This window comes from Tetrao urogallus (assembly GCF_951394365.1).
Source record: "Tetrao urogallus genome assembly, chromosome: 1".
Classification (NCBI taxonomy): Eukaryota; Metazoa; Chordata; class Aves; order Galliformes; family Phasianidae; genus Tetrao; species Tetrao urogallus.
The window spans coordinates 145,943,669-145,964,802 of record NC_136813.1 but is presented as its reverse complement, the minus strand read 5'-3'; the positions used below and the strand labels follow the sequence as shown (position 1 = coordinate 145,964,802).

General features: G+C 43.7%; 1 protein-coding gene across 1 annotated transcript in view; it reads right to left on the bottom strand.

Annotated features, from left to right (window-relative positions):
• Positions 1-21,134, bottom strand: part of GRIN2B (glutamate ionotropic receptor NMDA type subunit 2B) — a gene marked incomplete at both ends in the record, with an annotated part of 164,823 nt that overhangs the window by 60,914 nt on the left and 82,775 nt on the right. Inside the window, one exon of the mRNA XM_079548420.1 lies at positions 12,956-13,070. Coding sequence (XP_079404546.1) covers positions 12,956-13,070 — 115 coding nt within the window. The remainder of the gene's footprint in view (positions 1-12,955; positions 13,071-21,134) is intronic.

The following is a 21,134-nucleotide window of genomic DNA, read 5'->3' as shown; positions in this document are numbered from 1 at the left end:
AGGAAGCAAAGGTGCTTTCGAGCAAGGGTGTGAGCCAGCCACTCTGAATTGTCTTCCAGAAAAATCAGTCTCAATGCTGATCTGACTTTATATGCATCGTTTCCCTTTCTCCTCCAGTCCCAAGCTCTGAGCCTGCTCAGTAGTACTGGCACCCCAGCTGCTACAGGGGCTTTCTGCTAAACTCTCTCTGTCCTCCAAATTTGTGCTTAGAGGTCCCATCTTCTTCAGCTTCTCTCATCACCTTCCACATTCCCCTTCTCTTCCCACAGCCAACGCACAATAAAGGCAAAGGTCCTCACTCAGTAAGACTTGCTTTCTGAAGCAGGACTGCATAACATCTATTTCTTTGCTTACATTTACTTTCATTTCAAATCTTAACTGAAATTGTGGGGGGCTTTTTCTCTCCCTTACCTACCCCCCTCACTGCCCTCTATGTGAAGCATTTATCTCTTTGAAGCATTACCAGATACACTATATAGGAAAGATAAGGCAGAAGAAATTAAATTGTATTGTTAGGTATCTATAATTACCCCAAGTCATTTTTTCCATAGTACAGCAATTTCAAATCTCTCGCAGCACTTTCTTTGGAAACCAGATGTTGACCAAGTCAGCTGTGTGCTAAGAATGCATTTTCATGAGTTGCGTTTCTGAAAGTTTGCAAAGGGGTGGTGGTGGTGGATGGGGATGCTCCTGGAAAATTCCACCCGCACAAGCAGAGCATTGGTAGTGCAGAGCCCTACCACTCTTATCGGGGAACTGGAGTGCTTCTCAGTCCTCTCTGTGTTTCAGCACAAACCGGGCTGCCTCCCTTGAACAGAAGGGGAGGGAAATTTCTTTGGTGCCCCCACCACTCAGAGGAGGGCAGAAGGGCTGGCTGATGGATGAGCATGTCTGGGAACTGGAGGATTTCCCCGGGAGGGCTGCAGAACTAAACACAGAAAGGCTTGCAGCACTGAGGATAACAAATGTGGTAGATGCCCCTCCAGTCAGTTCCTCTCTATTTCCCATTTCACATTCAATAGCTGCAGCTACAAGACTCCCACCATGCTCCTCAGACAACTGGTTGTCTAAAAGAACCCCCTGATCTTCAGCATAAAAGCACTTCTGCTTTAACTCCTGCCTCCTCGTTACTCTTTAATTACACCCACTTGGATTGTCCTAAAGAAGTCCTTCCTTTTTGTATTGATTAAACCCTTCAAACGTTTGCAGGAAATTATCATACTCCCAATCTGGCAACAATAAAGCCTGAGGAAGATCTGTCCTCTGCAACCAGGTTAGGATTCAGTAAGACACAGGCTATCAAGAAAAAGCAGGTTCTAACTACAGTTCAAGTAATATCCCACAGAAGACCCTGGGAATACTTTAGAGTGTTTATCTGAGATAAGGGACTTCTTAATGGACAGAGTCCTCAGTGCAGATTTCACCAGATTGTACCTTTTTAACCTTTACTTGTAAGACAGTGTCTCCATTAGTCCCAGGCTGAAGCAAGGTGTCTGAGCAATGAGCAGGAAAATGCATACACATGCAAGGCTTATTCTCAGACCAAAGCACAGAGGAGAACTATTCAAATACACCATTGGTTTGTTCCCTGGTCATTGCAAAAGCCAGGACCGCAAATAACAAGCCACTGTAGGAAAAGGGATGAGGAATGGAGCTGGAGAAACCTACAGATGCGGGTTGATCTATGCACAGGAGGAACTCAAGGGAAGCTGCTGTCCACAGAAAGCCTATCTCAAAGGCTGAGAAGCTACAGGAATGCAATGCTGCCATAATCCCAGCAGTCTACAAAGCAAACGCAATTAAATGCAGTGATACAAAGAATTCTGGCCTTGGTGAAAATGAGCACACATCTAAGAAGGAAGGCAAATATCTCCCACTTCTAAAATAGAACAAAAGTAAAACACTGGCCTCTAAGGAGTGACCTGAACTATCCCAAAATCTGAAAACACCCAGATGATGCTCCGAGCAAGCAGTTAAGTTCGGTGTTCAAGAGCTGATCTCAGACAGTAGACTGCAGAGAAAAGGTCTTTTTCTGTTATTCCCAGTGTCCCAGCCTGGACAGTGAGACTGTCATATGAGGCTGCTTAGACTTCAAGCTGATGGTGAACTTCAAGCGCATCTCTGTTGCCCACGCTGCACCCAATGTAAGTTGATTTACCAGCAATCACTATTTCTTTTGGAAAAAGAACAAAAAACGAAGTACCACAGTATTACATAATATCAAGGTGGATTTAGTGGTGTATGAAGGGATGTACAACATCTATTAGCAGAGCTGCTGCAGTGTGCACCTTGTGTTAGGCAGTGGGGAGCAAGCTTCCCCCAGCCTGCGAGTGCCAGCCCTGCGTGCTCCAACACCAACCCAAATGGTGTCCTGATCAGGCTGTGCAAAAGCATGAGCTTTTTAAAGTGAGGTCTGAAAATACTGAAAAAAATATCGAAGGTTTTTCTTCGGCATAAAGCCAGGTTTGCTTGCTTTTTTGAATTTTCCATTAATCTTCCAAACTCTTCCATTCTGCATGCACACAAAAGTTGTGTTGTTATCAGATGTTATTAATAAAAGTGATGGAAATTTGGACCTAAACAAATGATTGCAAAAACTTCAACTGCTCACTGGGAAAGAAATAACATCTTTCAGAAGAAATAAAACTCTGAAATAAAAGTTCCAACAGTTCCACCTCCGTCCTCAGAGATAGCAGAACCATCAGTTTCAGCTTTGGTTCTGAATCAGACTAGAGGTATCTGAGCTCCATTTTCCCACTGCCTGGGAGCCTGTCCTCACCATCTGACTAACAAGGCACCAGGATCTAGGGGAGATGCTGCCATTCTCTCCTCCATGTCACCTGTCTGCACAGTATCTAAAAGGCTTTTAAGAGTTTACGCAAAAATATCTGTTTCCATTTACAGCAGAAAAACTTCCAAAAGAAATCTTTCGGATCTGACCAAAATTAATGAATGTTCTCATTGATAACCGCTTTTTCACAGAATCATCTGTTCCTCTTTCTGTATTTCTGAGGCTTAAGTGTTATCATCTGAATATTTTAGAGCTGTAGACTTATGGAATGGCTTAGGCTGGAGGGGACCTCAAAGCCCACTCAATTGCAACCCCTGCCAAGGGCAGGGCTGCCACCCACCAGCTCAGCTGCCTAGAGCCCCATCCAACCCAGCCTTGAGCTTCCAGGGATGGGACACCCCCAGCAATCTGCCACTGCCTCACCATCCTCTTAGTAAATAATTTTGTCCTAATATCCAACTGAAATCTCCCCTCTTTTAGTTTAAAGGCATCCACCCTTGTCCTATTACTATCAGTCCAGGAAAGTTGTTCTGCTTCCTGCATGTAAACTCCTTTCAGGTACTGGAAGGCCACAATGAGGTCTCCTCAGAGCCTTATTTTCTCCAAGCTAAAGAAGCCTAACTCCCTCAACCTTTCTTTCTAAGACAGGTCCTCCAGCCCTCTGAGCATCTTTGTGACCTCCTCTGGACCTGCTTGAACAGCTTTGCATCCTTCCTATACCAGAGGAAAGAAATGACAAAGGCTTTATCTTTCCTGGTCTCAATTCATATCACTTTTCCTGAAGACTGGGGACACAATGGCCAGAGTCCACTTAAAAACTCCTCACCTCCTTCTGCTTGAAACTGCTCTTTCTTGTACAAGACCATTCCACAGTGCTGCTCTGCATCATTAAACAGCCTAACCTCGTTCCACCAAGGAGCGGCTGAATGTTACTCATAGTGAAATGCTGCCTGTATGTTAATTTTGTAAAGTGCTCAGGATCCTTCTAGAAGGAAGGAACAATAGAATTATAAGTCATTATCAGTATAGGAACTGAGGAAATAAACCTAAGGGATATAAGTGCCAGAAACTGTCACACAAAATGCAGACCAAGTCGAAGGCTTAAACAGGAGCAAGAAAAAGGCTGTCAAACAACCTTCCGGGCTTGACATGGTGGGAGACATTGCAGAATGCTCAGCAGAAAGAAATTAAATAGGCATGGCAAACTCCTGACTCAGCACATGACAGCACAGCCCCCAGCACATCTCTGAAATAAACCCAGGTCTGTAACGCCAACCCCTCTTCCGAGGAAGAAAGGCCAAGGGACAGTGACTGAAACTCACACGCTGCAACAAAGCAAGGAACAAGTGAGCACTGGCGTCTAACGTTACCGAAGGCAGACTGAAAAAATACAGACTCAGGGAAAACACAGTTCAGGCAGAGGGAAAACAAACGATGCTTAGCATATTGTGCGCTCAAATCAATGGCACTAAGTGCATGTCAGAGTTCATGTGCAGCAAGAGAAACTCAAGCACGCAGCAGCTGCAGCGATAACAAGCTTTAACAGTAGATATCTTTGCGGAGCAGCAGAGAAGTTAACACGTAAAAGTGCAAAGAAAACCACAGAGGAAAAGACTGTCTTGATTTTGGAAAAAATCTACGGAATTGTAGGGGTGGAAGGGACTTCCGGAGGTCAGCTCTAAGCCAACCCAGTAAGCAAATTCAGGGATAAAATCCAAGCAAGGGGCATGTGAGAACCAAGCACTGGCCAGAAACAACACCAGAGGACCAAAACCAAGCCAAAGACACTACAAACAGCTACTCCTTACTGAACAAAAGTCTGAGTTTTAATTCAGTTGCATTGGTCAGGAAAAGCAAACTGCCAAACCCCAAAGCAAAAAATGGGGGGAGAGGAAGAGAAAGAAAAATAAAATTAAAAGAAAGAGAAAGAAAAATGCAAAGCCTTATGAATATACAAATGAGGGCACAGCATCACCTCCTTCCTCTCAAGCCCAATGGAAAGAAAACAGAGCCTCCAGTTAATAATATTCAAGAAATATAAAAATAGAAATAAGCAAAGGAATCACAGGCCAAGCAAAGACATCAACATGAGACAAAGTCTCAAGCAAATGCAACTGAACAGATGCAAACACTCCCTCGGGCAGTAGGGGCATTGCCACCCCCTGTGAGGCTCTTTCAGCAGCGCTTTCTCTGGGCACCATTTGGTTGGTTGCTTCCTCTCTACCCTCACATATCCATGAAATTCAAATCTTAAAGCCAACAAAATTCTCGTGTTTTTCTCCCAACTGTTCTTTTTCTTTGCATATTTGCAAAGAGTTTGGTCCTAAAGAGAGCGGAAGGGAGAGGATTCTTAAAATGTCAGCAAATATCACTTAGTTTTTTCGCAGTGAAATATTTGCTTAAAAATGGCAATATGCAACATGAAAGCTTTAGAAATTTTCATATTTAGATGACATTTTTTTCTATCAGAAATGGTCTATGTTGCAAAATGATTTTACTACCTTTAAATTAACTGAGAAAATATTTTTCAGGTCTAAAAATATTTTGTGTTAACTCAAAAAGAAATCTGATTTTATTTTCCTCCACCAAAAAACTCAATGCAGAAATTAAGCTTCTTCCTTTCATTGGTAACCAAATCACACCTTCCTTTCCAGCTTTTTGAGGATGTCATTGATTGATCTGGAATGACGGGATGGATCCTTGATAAAGCGTTGTGAGAAGAATATTTAATTACTGTAGCCATACTTTAATGCTCATCTTCCTACAGGATTTCAGCTATCACCTGAATTAAGATATGGATATTTACTGTCAGCATCTTGGGAGTACATATTTCCGCAATCAGTGAAATGATCACAATGAATGGACATGGGTACAGAGCAGCATGGTACATGCCACAAAACCCTCCAAGCCAGTGGTAAACGGGAGTAGTTTTGACCATAAGCAATATGGGTCTGGCACCAGCACACCAGCTCACCAACTCTACTGAGATGTTAAGAATTGAAACTTTCCAGCAGCATTGGGTATTTTTGAGTTATTGCGCTTTCTCAGCATTATTGTGTTTGAAGTACAAAAAAAAGTACTTTTATTGCTTTTTCACATCTGCCCCTCACATTGTCAATGAGGCCCAGTAAGCCTGCACAAAGCCAGTTACAATTCTCTGCTGCCTTCAAAGAGTTAGGCAGTTGGTATGTAAAGCTTGCTGCCTACCAAGCTGACTAATGTTGTCTAATTGTTCCCTTGTACTCCCCCGTTGGTCCATCTGTACCCATCTGTTGCCTTTTGTTTTCTAATTAAAGTGTAACTAACCACTTTGGGGTAGGAGCCACCTTTTTGGTTATCTATCATACATCTCTCTGCAGAGCAGTCTCAGGTTCATCACTGGATGCTGGGGATAGCAGTGACAACACACAAGGAGTATCACCACATGGCACGGGAGAGTGGACTGGAAGAAAGCCCCAGACCAGAATTCCCATCCAGAATGCAAATGAAACAAGAGCAGTCTTCTCCTGTGGACCACGTGATCTTAATGGACTTTTCCAACCTTAATGATTCTATGATTCTGTGGCTGGACAGCATTACCACATCAGTACAACAGGCACAGACTTCAGTCTGAGAAGTCCAAGAAGTCAGGCCGGCAACCCCAGTGCAGATCAGATAGCTACTATCACCCAAATCAGTTACACCAGAATGGAAGTGGAGGCACTCCAATACTGACCACACATAATAAACATCTCCAGATTTTCCAATATCTGATTTGCATTAGAGGACAAGGTCTCTCCAAGAAGCTGTCATTGTTTCAATGTAAGAATTCTCTCTGGTAGCCAAGATGTAGGGCCTGGTGGAGGAGAGCCAGAATATTTTTCTGCAGGCTCATGAATCATACAAATATACTCCAAAATTCAAGCAAACAAAGTCAGCAACTGCTTCAACAAGAGGCAAAGAGAGAAAACAGCTTATAGTGTTGCAATATACAGTGGTTAGGAGGATGCATCCAGTATATGTCCTCTTTGGTCAAAGAGGTGGACTAGCTTGTTACAGCAGGATGTGGTAATCTAATCTAACGCTTTGATACAATCAGTCAGCAAAGATACCATGTGATAAGAATGTCCACAAGATTTAAATTTGAGGCGTTTTCAGAAACATTATTCCATTTATCACCTGATAAGGAAAGCTTTGTGTTGCACTTGCAGCTGCCCTTTTCCTTAGGCATCAGTGTAAGATTAGCATGGCCAAAATTAGCCATAAATCCATACAGCTACACCCTGGGCAACTGTGAGAAGCTAGGCCAACTCCTGGCAGTGGGTGCAGCATAGGTGCACAAATAAAGCCATCTGGTTGTCTGATTGAATCAGGGTCATCAGTAGAGATATCAGTGTGACCTAGATCAGGCATCTGAGGGGCACAAGCTTGGGAGTAGGGTATCCTTAAAATATGTATTCTTTGATGCAAGCCTGCTGTCTAATGAGAAGCAAGTGATTCAGCAAATTATGATCTCTTAGAGAAATGTTCAGAAAGAGCACTCTACAAATACATGTACAAACTCCCATTCTAATTTCAGCTATTTGTGCTTAAATCCAGAGAGGTGCATCTGCCCTAAGAGAAGCTACATCCGTCTAAAAGCTGGTTCTATGGGAACAGAATCAGTCACTAAATCTGAGTAGGTTTAAAAAACTCCTGTGCTATTTCTCTTTGGGGACAATGAGTCATAAATCCCCATGTACACAGGGAAATTAGCAAAACAAGACGGATTGGCAAAAACAATTTAATCTTGTCTCCCCATAAAAGGAGTTGGTGGGATAAAAAACATTTCCTCTGTGAAGTCCCTGGACATGCTGACAAGATGCCAAAGCTCTGCACACAGAGCAGAACCTGACCTGAAGAAATAACTTCTTCTAGTGAGACAAGCATACCTGTGCAAGCATATGTAAGTGATCAGAAAGGCTTGCTCAGGTGGGCACCAGACAGCACAAGAAGGAAATTGTCTCAAATGATCTAGTTATCTTTCCAAAGGCAGAGAGGGGAAGGTCGTGAGAGAAGATGCTCGGAATTGCAAGGCTGCAAGTTTCACCTCACAATTTTGCATTCTTGTCTCTCTCCTAAAGAGCCTTCTTCAGCAAAGGAAATAAATAAATAAATCTAAATCCTTCCTTCTGCTGAACAATGTAACGTGCACATGATTTACACTGGTTCTTCAAGAAATAGCCAGTGCCACACAGGTCCTTACTGAAAACCAAAAATACTGATCACATATTCAGTCCTCTTCTCCCCTTCCCTGTTATTTCTGCAATGGGAACACTGAATTGCAGAAGGAAATGACGACTGTAAATACTTGTTTTAATGCACAGAAAGACTTCAGACCAGCTCCATATGTCTTCTTCCTTAACAGAGAGGATAAATCTCCCTTTGAGCTTGTGGTCCACACAGAGATGCTTGCAAACAACAAGAATCAGGGTCGTTAGTGTCTTCCGCTCCTGTAGAAGCAGGTGCTAGTTAGTTTCCCATTACTCTGAAGTCTGCCTCACTATCAAAAGGTACAGCCTCTTTGGCATTTCTGTGGTGTTCACCAGCCCTTAAAAGCTGCAGACTCTGGGAGGTGACATGTACATCCATAAGGGCTGTTGTTTGCAGCCATCAACAATTGGCTTCTTGCACCAACTGCCAACATGAAATGTACATGGTAGAAGGTTGCAGAAACTATGTCCTCACTAGTTCAGGATTGAAGATTTTGCTGATCAGCCTACCCGTGACCCATTTTTTCTTTCCTGTATAATGAAGGCTCTTGTGAGACAATCTGCAGGTTCATCTTGCTCACCCAATACAAAAATGTAGGCTGGCAGAGAATCATGACATCACTTATTGTATCCTTCTGCTCTGATACAGGACAGGAGAGAGACAGACCCTGCACTGCTGGATATTTTTTCGTGTCCTCCAGCAAACGAGCCTCACTAGCAAATGAGCCTTGCCATGTCTCACCATACTAACAATTAGATGGCTCCCTACATCCCTAACTGAAATCTTTCTGCTTGAAAATTTAGCAAGATTTCTTCTTCATCCTATTCACTGTGGACATAAAAAGCAACAGGCCATGATGTCCTTTTTCAACAACGTTTCAGATGTCCAAAGTTCTTTTCTCCTTCCTCTTTTTTTAGATAAAACAAACCTTATTTTTCCGTTTTATTTCATCAGTCCTTCTTCTCTGCAGCTCCATCCTACACTCCAAGGGAAACTTTCCTGAGCACAGATGTGCATAACACCTCTGTGGTAAGCAGGGAACAAGGTTGCATGAGTTCACTAATTCAGAAACCCACCTTCTTTCTGTGATAGGACAAGGGGAAAAGGTTTTAAACTAAAGGAGGGGAGATTTAGATTAGATATCAGGGAAATATTCCTCAGAGAGGGTGATGGGGTGCTGGCACAGGCTGCTCAGAGAGCTTGTGGATGCCCTGTCCCCAGAGGGGTTGAAGGCCAGGTTGGATGGGGCCCTGGGCAGCCTCAGCTGGTGCTCGATCTAGCAGCTGGCAATCCTGCCAGTGCAGGGAAGTTGATGATCTTTGAGGTCCTTTCCAACGCAAGTCATTCTATGATTCTATGATTCTGTGGACCATGACCCAGGCTGAGCACATCTCTGAAAAGCCCATGCAGCAGCAAGTGGTGGGATCACTTTCTATCCTATTGTGATGCCATTCAGACTTCTGACAGAATGTCACACAGAAAATGACTCAATTCCTGGGGAGCACCAACATCTGCAATGGAGTAGGGGAACAAGGTAGAAGCACCCTGTGGTCTTCTAATCATGGCTACACCCATGGCTAAAAGAAGCAAAACAGATGCTAATAATTGATTTTTAGGAGGTCAAAAACCAGGTACTGATAATTACAGGAGCAGCAGGCAAACATTTAATCTGCAGAGGAGGTGGGTGTTTGTAGAGTCAGAAGATCAGGCAGAATGAAGCTTATGGCATGAGCTTCCTGTCTAAAATGGCTTAATGTGGCACCCCAGCCAAACACATCACCTGGGGCTTTGCAAGCCCAGCCAGGAGCAGGAGTTATGAGAGCATCTGAGGTAAGACATGCCCTAGGACACTTGTGAATCAGAGGGTGCTGCTAGGCAGCACAAGAGGTTGCAAGCCAGATGGCAAGGTGCTCTGAATCCACAGAGAGAAAAGGTGGAAAAGTTTTAGCCAGGGGGGAGGCTGAGGACAATTGAGTGATACAGGTGATGCAATACTCACAGCTCTCCTTTGTTAAAAGCCATGCTCGGGAGGGAACCACAGACATAGTGAGGTCTGGCATCCCCAGTGTCACTAGAGGAAAGGAAGGCAGCACACAAGAGGGGCTGGGAGCTGATGGGACGATTGCTGTGCCCTGCCTCAGCAGAGAAGGTGGATGTTAGCAGGAGCTGGAAAGCAGTGCTTGCCAGCTCTCACAAACTGTTCACAGACCCACAAGTCCTCACCATATGTGAGATTATAGAGGAGCAGAGGGAGAGGACAATCAGTAAAATAAAGCCCAAGTGAAAATTTTTCCAATACAAGACACAGACACAGTAATGAGGATAGTACCTAGCCCCTGGCAGGCCTTACAACACCTCTGACCTCAGCCTATTGCTACACTGAGGCAGAACCCTTCTGGAGCACCTCCACCTGCATGTCTGCTCCTCTACAGTCAATACAACAGAGGCACACAGGCACTCAAAAACACACCTAGTTTATGTTGGCTAGTGAAGCAAGAGCTCTACTAAACAGCTAATTAAGAGCTAGTGAGGGAAGGCATGTAGCCTTCTGCCTCTGAGGAACAGTCATGCTGAGAAGTGAATGAAGCGCAGAACGTTTGTTATGAAGAGAGGAATTGTTACTCATACCCACAGTAGCAGAAAGGCTCAGGATACTGCCCCTTTCCAGCAAGTGGCAACTATCTGTGTTTTTTTCGTGACTGTCAGCCCTGCAAGGCTTCCATTTGTCTGAAGGACACAGGAGGAGGTTTGTCATTATTGGGGTCTGGAGACAGCTGTAGCTCTTCTGGAAAATGAAATCCTGTTCTGAAATAGCTGGTGCATTTTTCAATGTTTTTCTTTCCATAACGGGCTGAAAAATCAAAATCTCAGCAAATTTCACAAATGTGGAATAGGTTCAGGGACTGCCTGCATCTTTGCTGCCAAGAAAATGGAAGGCTTCATGCGTGTTTTAAGATCTATCTTTCTGTACCACTAAATCCAGAGGAGACTAATAAAAACGATTGTAAGACTAGAAAACATGACCTAACAGGAGAGACTGAAAAAACTCTTGTTTAATCTGCAGCAGAGACTGGGAGACAGCATGATAGAAGCCTTCAAACATAGGTAGAGAAGATAAAAAAGAGGAAGAGAATAAACAATTCTCTGTGTCCACAAGGGAGATGCCAAGTAGTAATGGGCTTAAACTGCAGTCAGGGAAATCTAGGTTAGACATTAGAAAAACTTTCCAGAGTAAGGAGAAAGAAGGCATGGAAGAGATTGCCTCAGGATTTCATGGAGTTTCTAGCATTGAAGGACTCTCAGAACAGGTGAAACAAACATCTGTCAGAAATCATTTCAGTCTAGTTGATCCTTCCCTTGGGCAGAGGGGGAACTAAATGACCTCTTGATGCTCCTTCCAGGCACAACATCTGATAATGGATAAAAGTGTGCAGTGCTGTAATTAAAGACTGAGCAATCGTGAGTGCACACAAGTGGACTGAATCAGTGTTTGCTATGCAGCTACTTTCACCTCTCATCTCCTACTGCCTGTGTGTTTGACTGGGAAACTCTCTTATTCTTCACAGTTTCTTCTGTGTATTATCCAGATGTTGCTAGGATGAAACATCTTGCTAATTTCACAGAAATTAGTGAGAGTTTGGATGATTTTACATTGCAAAGCAGTTCACTTACAAATATATTTGGATTGTGTGCTAATAATATATGAATAATTTATAGTTTATATTGTGGCATTGCCTGGGAGCTGCTGTTAAGGGACAGCATTCCACTCAGTGTGCCTCTGCAAACATGGAACAAAATTATGATCTTTGCCACAGAGAGCCGTTTCACTCTTATGTTTTAACGTTTGCATTTCAGCTGAATGGAGAAAATTAATAACAGGACATTGTGATTCCAGCTATGAAATGTGTTTTTTGTGATCAGAGCATACTGGAGATGATTTCAATGTCTTCCAGGAAGAAAACATTTAAACAGCTCAGAGTGTGATTATAACAATCTGATCTTCACACTGAGATCCCCCTTCAAGGTGAAACATTTGTGCTCAGGAAGTACAGAGAACTAAACTGTTTCTGACTTTTGCCAAGCAGCCATGGAGAGAAGGCTTTTTCTGGCTAGCAGAACAAGGGAGCATTTTTCTAGGCCATACACATGATCACAACGATCCAGCCTGCGATCTGCTTCATGTCTGTTGAGTGCTCTACTGAATTCTCCTTGCTTTTACAACAACTTCTCATCCCCATCATTTTTCTGTGTCTTACAACTACCTCCAGCTAACCCCTCTGAGCAGCTGATTCAAACCATTCGGGAACACTTCTTCCCAGCCTGGACCACCGACATTTATGTGGGAGGTGAAACAAACTAAAGCTTTGCACTAACACAAAAATCCACACCATTTCTAAAATGGTGCTTTGGGTCACATACAAATTATTCAGAAATACACAAGTTTAGATATTTGAGCAACTTCATATGATCTCATGTACACATCCTACCTCATATACAAGCAAGTGACAGTGGCCAGATATATCAAGTACAGTTAACAGTGGCATATTACTAAGTGAGACTGTGGTTCAATCAACAGCTAGTTATCATAGAGAACTCCACAGCCTCCAAGCCATGCAGATAAGTATTTTCCATCTGTGCCACTGAAACTCATGGCACAAAGGAGATCTCTTCTCTGAAAGACAGGAAAATTTATGTCCAGAGGTGAAAGAAAGGAAGTTGATGAATTTTTTATGCATGCTAATGGAAGAATGTAATGGCATCCTGCATGGAGATGACAGCAGCTTGGGTACTGGAGATACCAGTGGCCCAGGATGAAAGAATGAGATTGCCAACTCTTCATAAGTAAGAAAAGGTAGGGGGATAACTTGCTCAGAGCCTTCTTCCATCCTCCTCCTGCCTGACAAAGCTAGAGAATTACCAAACATGTCCTACCCTCTCCCACTTCCTCTCCTTGGTCAGAAGGATGATCACCAGCTTGGGATGCATCTGGTATCCGTCCTCACTGAATGACAAATTCCTGCCTTCGAAGGTGACGTTAATCAGGTACCTGTTGGAGAGAGAAAAGAGCAGGATGAACATTAATGCTTGGGAACTGAACCTGAAAGGAGAGCCTGCCTCCCCCTCTGCAATTTGTGCCAGGGTGACAGAAGTACACTACGAACAACTGTTGTTAATCTGGGGACAGCAAAGGAAAATCTGAAAGGAAGTGGGTGGTAGAAACAGTACAAACAGTCCAGGAACTGGGGCAATCAGACACGGTACTGCACTTGTCCACATTTAGAACTTGAGTACAGAAGTGATGTCCCATGTTAGGTCTCACCAAATTCCTGAAAGCAAGTGACAAGTGTACGTGTGCCCACAGTCTTTGATTTCTTCTTTGCACACAGGGCAGAGAAATCCATAGCAATTAGCTGTGTAAACATGGTCCACAGCCTACATTTTGCTCACTCTCCAAGGGGGATTTTGCATTTCATTTGAGGACAGTAGTGGTTCACACATGAAGCAGTGGATACAGCCCCTCCCTGCCCAAATATCCAGGCAGCAACAAAGGAAGCTGCAGGGAACAGAGGAATGAACAGTGCACCTGTGAGATACCCTGTTCCTATTAGAGTTAGCATGCCCTACAGGGCCCAAAGCGATCCTCAGAAGCAGCTTAGGAACAGGGTCAGAGGGTGCTCAGATACCCCAGTGGAAGTCCTTTTCACTAGGACAGAGCCATGCCATGTACCCAGCAAGATCAAACTATAGGGTGACCAATCCTGTGGATCCCTACAGCCAACATTAACGATTCCCTTTGTCTGGAAGGGCTCCGTCGCTGCTGTGTGAGGCACCCCGCTTTGGGCCATCTCATGTCAGCTGTACAAATGGACTATTAAACAGTCCAGGCTTCAGTCTCATTTATCCTCAGGCCTCTTCACTCAGCCGGCAGTGGGGAAGACCTTTAAGTGGACCGAGATTACAACTACACTCATTTCCAGGCATTTCTGCATTGCGAGAGCATGTCGAAGTGGTGTTGCTGTAAAAGGGAATCAGATCTGTTGTTTTCTTAACTGTCAGACCATCCAGAATGACACTGGGGGGAAGGCAAATACACATTTCACAGTTCAGTGGCTTACAAGACATCTCCATGGCACTCTGACAGTTTCCCCTGTTCATATATTTCACTTTAGTTCACAGTCCTGTTTCATAAAGTAGGTTTTGCCTTTGTACACCTGCTCTAGCACCAGTAGCATCACATCATGGGAGAGGCAGAGGTGACTGAGCTGCCTGCAGGGCAGCCCCAGGACACTGCCTGCCTCTGCTTCACCCATTCTCCTGTAAATTACACAAGTAACATTTCCATTACAGTCACAAGAGGCTCTTCTGCTCTATTACACCCATGACGCTAGCAAATATTTCCTAATACTCAGCTTCAGTTTGTCCCTTTGAACTTAATTTGAACCAATTTCAAGGGAAAAACAATCAAATCAAAAATACAAAACAAATTCCTGTTCTTTCAAGAGGTTCACACTTTCCCACAGAGAACTCCATACTAATTTAACAAAAGTATAGGTAGTAGGCAAAATCTTTCAAATGGAAAAGCAGGTCACAATTTTAGCTTCTTCCATTTCCCAGAAATTTTTTTCTTAAGTTTAATCGTCAACAAAACTCATCCACTAATTTCCCAATTCAAATGTAATTGGCAATTAATTCTAAAGGAAATTTCATGCTTGCTCTATGTTGTGACCTCCAGAAGACATACACAGTGTGGAAAACACAGCCCTACAGAAGCCCAGTGGGAAACATTGCAACAGGCCTATTTTCAAGAGCAGACTACTTGCTGTTTTCTGACAGTCAGACTCATCCAGAACCCAAAAACCGAGGGAACTCCAAATCATCAGTTGCTTGAAAAATCTCAGCCACATAACTGTGTCTTAGTGTAAAACATCCCATGGTCTTCTTGCTTTCCATCCCCAGCTGTTTGCATTGCTCTGGTAGAGAGGAACGCACAGCACAGACCACCACGGGCATTTATGGCCTACCTGACCTATGAAACGCTCTGACAGTGATAAAGACCTTTCAGTCTGTGACCAGACTCTGAGCACCCTGATCTAGCTGTAGGTGTCCCTGTTCACTGCAGGAAGTTGGATCAGATGGCCTTTAAAGATCCCTTCTAACTCAGAAGACCGTGATTCTGAGATTACAGCTATATCCCTTTCATGACCTCTATGTGCTGGATCTCAGAGAAATTACAAAGCAAGGCTCCAAGAAGATGAGTACCCCAGTAGCCTGATGGGAGTTGCAGCTTTACGTGTCAGTATTTAGAAAACAGTGTCAGTGTCTAATTAAACAAATAGTGATATTAGGTGGTTCTCGGTCCTCTTTCCCCTCCCACCCAAGAATGATGCCATTGTGTGAATCTCCCTTGCACAGCCTAACAAGAGGAGTTCACATAAATCAGTAAGAGATACAACACAAGAGGGTGTAATTTCTGTTCGTTTTCTACCAGAAAGATTAGAACTGCTAATAATAATCAAGGAGGAATCATCAGTGACTCCGATCCTTAGAGTTGCCTTGAGATTTACACTTAACGCAGCACTAAAATCCCTCACTTCGCACCTTAATGACTGAAATTAGTCTCCAAAATTGGCACAATAACTCTTCAGAGGGTTCTCTCTGTAACCCTTTAGTAACATGTTTACAAAAGCGTGCAGGAAGTGTGCAAAAAAAAAAAAAGAAAAGAAAAAAAGAAGCAGCTCCCTCTGCAGCTTTTCCCACATTCCAGTGGCTCACAGGTCCCACCACACTGGGGTAGGCCTCTGCCACCAGTATACAAGCATTATCACTGCCCACTCTGGCCAGAGGAAAATCAGTCCCCAGATAAGCAACCAAGGGGCTGAGAGGCTCCCTGCATATGTGCAACAGGGGCAGCATGAGGGCAGCGAGCTGTACGTGGGTGAGGTAACACAAGATGAAGCTGTGCCTGAAAGATGCAGTGAGGGCTTGATACATGATTTCCCTGGTGTATGTGACTCCAATATGGAGAGAGAAAGAGAGCAAGATCATTTTAATTAATTTCATTTGCTAGAATCACCTTTCAGCAAAGATTTTTGCTTACGTGGGTGTTTCTGGAGCTGCTTGTCGTAGGCGTGGGAGAGTCTGTGGCCCAGCACAGATACAGCGGTTGCAACGCCCAAACAAAGCCATGTGGGTGCAAGATGCAGATGACATGGAGAAAACAGTCATTCTTCACCTGTACCACAGGACACGCAGGCAGGAACAAAGGAGAATGGAACGCATTCTTGTGCACAGAGCAAGTCAGGTCCAGGAGACATGGCTCCCTGACCACTGGGTAACATCACTCATCCTAGAGATGAAGCTGCCAGCCCTGCAAGCTAATGGTGAGTGTTTCCAAGGCTGGTTGGCATAGGAAATAGAGCATTAAAACCACATCAGATGGCAAATTTAGGACCAGCAGAGAGATGATGACATTTTAAATAGTTTCAGCTAGTGGTGGGGAAAGCCTGGAGAAGCAAATGCGGCAGGCTGAGGGGCTGTGGGGAGAGGAAGAGAGGGTGTCAGCTGAATTTTAGTCTGCCCTAAAGACAGCTCTGAAAGGGATGTGTTTAAAATCAGCACGAACCGCTCTGACTTCTGCCTCCAGTGTCCTGCTGGGAATCAGTTCCTCCTGCAGCTATAGAACGGGTGGGAAAATCTGGTCAGAGTGCTAGCTCCATCCTCAGCTCTCCCTGCATCACACGTGCACAAACACACACAGGCACTCCCCTGTGCCCTGTCAATGCTTGTTATACTCCAATGCGACAAGCGGTCTGATTATCCCAACACCAACTGCCTCCCCCAGTAAGACAGGCTGTACAAATAAAGCAGCCTCTTTGCCATCCACATCAGGGGGTCATCTCTGCAGCCCAGCACAAAAACAAGGTAGGAAAGGAGAAATGGGGTGCAGGCGGAGTGTAGGGAGGAAAGGCGATGGGATATCTCTGCCTGGAAGGATTTGCAAGGTAAAAGGTATTTGGTGCAGGGTTAGGGGAGGGGACGCAGTCTATCATCAGCCTCCTGGAAACTCAGCATAATACAAAATACTGAGGCCAGTTCAGCAGTGTAATGGCAGCGAGGGGAAGCAGTGCCTTTACTCCCCAACTTTGCACAGTAAAGTAGCCTCTGTGTTCCCTGACGGATGGGATTACATAGCCACTGGCCAGAGCTGCAGGCTGCAGACACAGTTGCTCTCCCAGCTCTGCTTCACACAAGAATGCTGCATTGCTGCATCCCAGCACGGCTGCCTGCAGTTCCAGCCACGTTACACGTGCAGTTTAGTGCACACAGCTCTGGTGCAACTCCCTGCTGCAGCTCCCTTCCCTCCCGCATGCCAGCTGCTGGACCAGGATGGGCAGACGGAAGAGTGAGTGGACTCAAAGGACAGGGGAAGGAGCGCTTAGGACCACTGTCGCTATCTAAAAGTGGGAGTTTTGACCTTCAGGAGGCAAGTGATTGACAAAAAGAGGTAGAACCAGCACTAACTGCTGTTAATAGTTTCTTTCATTTGAGAGACTGAAATAGTGTACGCTTTTTTTTAATGAGAAAACTGCAGTTGATCCCTTCAACTTCTGATGTAAACCTCCATTCTCCGAACCCATGGGAAGTTTAAAATAATACAGATATTATTTCTCTATACTGTTGCCGACATTTCCGTGCCTGCCTCTGCCTCAGAGGATAGCCAGTACATGCACACATCCATCCAGACCCAACTGTGAGGACATGAGGTCCCTCCAGATAAGACAGGCTGCAGGGGACATCAAATACAATTTCTCATTCCCCAAAAGATCATAAAATCACAGAATGGTTTGGGTTGGATAGCACTTCAAAGCCCACCTAGTTCTACTCTGCTACCCTGGGCAAGGCTGCCATCCACCAGCTCAGGCTGCCCAGGGCCCCATCCAACCTGGCCTTGAGCTTCCAGGGATGGGGCACCCACAGCTCTCTGGGCAAAAGATGAGAATAGGCTCTGTGTGGGCCTTGGATCAAACTTCCCCACTGCTGGTACCGACCCTGAGTGAGCCCTTGAAGGGCTCCATCCCCTGCGCTGCTCCTGCCACTGTGGTGCTGATGGCTCATGAAGCTGAGAAAATCTAGCACATCTGGCTGCGTCCCTGAAACATCTGGCCAATGTCAGGTATGATTTACAGTGAAAAGATTCCACGCAAAGGGCACGAGAGCAGCTGATCTAACATGATAAGGGGCATGGACTCGGTTCTTTCCGCAATTATGAAAAACAAAATCAAATCAAAATAGACAAAAAAATAGAAGCAGACACAGAAAAACTAAAACTTAAAGAAACAGCATCCCGTTTTTCATTTACTTCCTTTTCCCTTACTGTCAGTGTTATCACTGACTCTGAGGAGATGCATGGAAGAATGAAAATAAGTGTAGAAATGAGAGCAAACAAATTCCAAATTGTGTAATTGTCCCACACCAGAAAATCTGTTTAGGCTGCAGCCATATTGTACCACTGGGAACCAGTCTGACCACAGGCTGAGAGAAATACTCAAAGCTCAAGATTGTTTTCATTAAGCAAAGAGGTTAGGAGAGCATCTAGATTAGGAAATATTGCTCAGGCTACAAGATAACAAAGATATAAGAGATTAATTCGGTTTCTCCCTGATGCCCCACACCTTTTTAAAAGACAAGAGGACACATGCTGGTCTGGAATAAATACCAACTGACATTGATGGAGTGATGCTGTCTGATCTGCTGAGGTTCTGGCCTCTCACCTCTAAGAATGTTGAATCTTCTTAATGTTTGGTCCTGACCTGTGAAAAATCTATTTCTGGTGGAAGATAAATTTATTCTGATCTGTCTTTGCTGTTTCTCCATCATATTCTGCAAAGTTGTTCTGAAGACAATATACACGTGAGGCGAGCCTTCCCAGCAATTCCTTCACAGTGACAGTTCCCATATACAGCAGAAGGATGAACCTTTTTCCAACCCTCCCTTTCTTAATAATAAAATAAACGGCACTTACACTTTCCTTCCCATTTCCTTGATTTCCTATCATGAATTTATCACCTTAGAAAGATTCTGAGCTGACAGTTACTCGGAACTGATTATGTATCTATCCTTAGAGTGTACAGGGAACCAGAACAGTGGCAGGGACATTTTCCTACATGCACTTCTTGATTCTAATGAGTCGGGGCCATTCCTGAAGACAGGTTCACTTTCCACAGTCTGTGCAGTCCCCAGCCCTTCTTCCAAAAATGCTAAGAGGAAATACAAGCACTGCATCACAAGATTTTGCAGCACACACAGCTATCCATCAGGATTACCCCTGAATGGGGAACAGAAATGATAATGATACTTAGGTGAGAGGCAGTATGTCCCATGTCTCTTGTAAGCTTCAGAGTTTCCAAAATAACATTTTTTGCCAAGTACCAAATATCACCTAGGACTTGATCTTCCATTTAATTTTTACCCCCTGCAGTCATTGCCTTTGACAGAAAGGGAGAAAGAGATGGTGTCCTCCAGGTCCAGGGGCATTATCACACTCCTTTGCAGGGGTGCTGCTGACAGTACTAAGGTTATCCTGTAAGTGGTAGGTCACTTAAAGGAAATGGAGGTCACTTATAGGAAATGGATTAGAATGATCCATTTATGGACAAATACTCATTTCCTTCCTGTTTGCTATGTCAGTCCCAACACTATCTTGAAAATCACACTACAGCCAAATTTCTCTCATACACATCCTAACTAACCTATTTTGACAAACATGGGAGCCAGAAAAAAAGATCTATCAAAATTACCTTCTTAATGGGAGAGGGATGAGAATTTAGCAACAATGTTTTCTCGTGAAGAGATCAACATTTTTTCAGAAAGTCAGAACCATAAGATCTGAAAAATGTAATGACATAGAACAGAAAATGAAGCTTCTGGCATGGTTGTACTCTCATACCTTCTGCCCTTTCTTTTGTGGACAAGAGTCCCAGTGAAAATACATATAATGTGCAACTCTGTAGAAGTCCTGCAAGGACTGGCATTACCTCAGCAAGAAGAAGGGATATCACTGGAGATTCAGCCTGTTCAGGTTTAAAGGAGAAATAGGAACAAGTTCTCATGCTCCTAGTCACAAGAGAGAGCAAATAGGATTTCCGTGTCAAATGATTTCATTTTAAACCCAAAATATTTGATTTACAACTTTTTTTCAAAAACTATCAATTTTGCTGGCAAAATGACACAGTCCCGAATAGCTTGAGAATATACCTCTACACCTCTGGCCTCACTGGAAATAAAACTGAAACAAGGAAAAGTGTATTAAGAATATATCCTGGTTAAAGCTGAAAATATCCATAAATCTCATAGGAAATCAACTATTCTCAGAAAGTGTTTTTAACCAAAAAGCTTTGATAAAAATATATATGCTTCCGAATTGACTCACCAAACCTTTAAGTAATATAAAATAGATAATAGAAAATATCTGTAAGGTCAGAATTGTTACAGTGACTGGGAAAATAAAAACTAAACATTCTGACCAATGTTGTATAAAGCCAGAAAGCTTTGCCAAATTAATAAATTCCTGCAAATTGCTGATGGCATTCATTATTTTCAATTTTCACATTTTCCTACTTTTTCTTTTTCATCAAGAATGGATAACATACCACTTTGAAGAAAATACTCAAAGGTATTTCTCCTGTCAGAAAGGACTAAAAATCTGCTGCGGTTGATTTACACAGTGCAGTAAAAGCATAGAAAATTACATTTGTCAGAACAGCTGACAGTAGGTCATGATTATGTCTTGGTATCCACCTAACAGGTCGCTGATGGAAGCCATACCACTAGGAGCAGGCAAACACTGAAAGGTTAAGCGCTTTCCTTCAGATCTGTTTATCTGTCTTAGTGCATAGTCATGCAAACACTGGTAGGGCAAGCCATCATGGAACAAAAGTCAAACAAGGCTCAACGATTTTTTACCCAGAATGATGTTTTTGAGCTTCCTCTATCTGCACAACCTTAAAAAAATACGCCAGTTCAACTACTGGTCCCGTGCACTGAATTTGAAACCTCAGACAACAACCTTACTTTTCTGAATAGTCTTTGATCCACATGATCATAGACAATA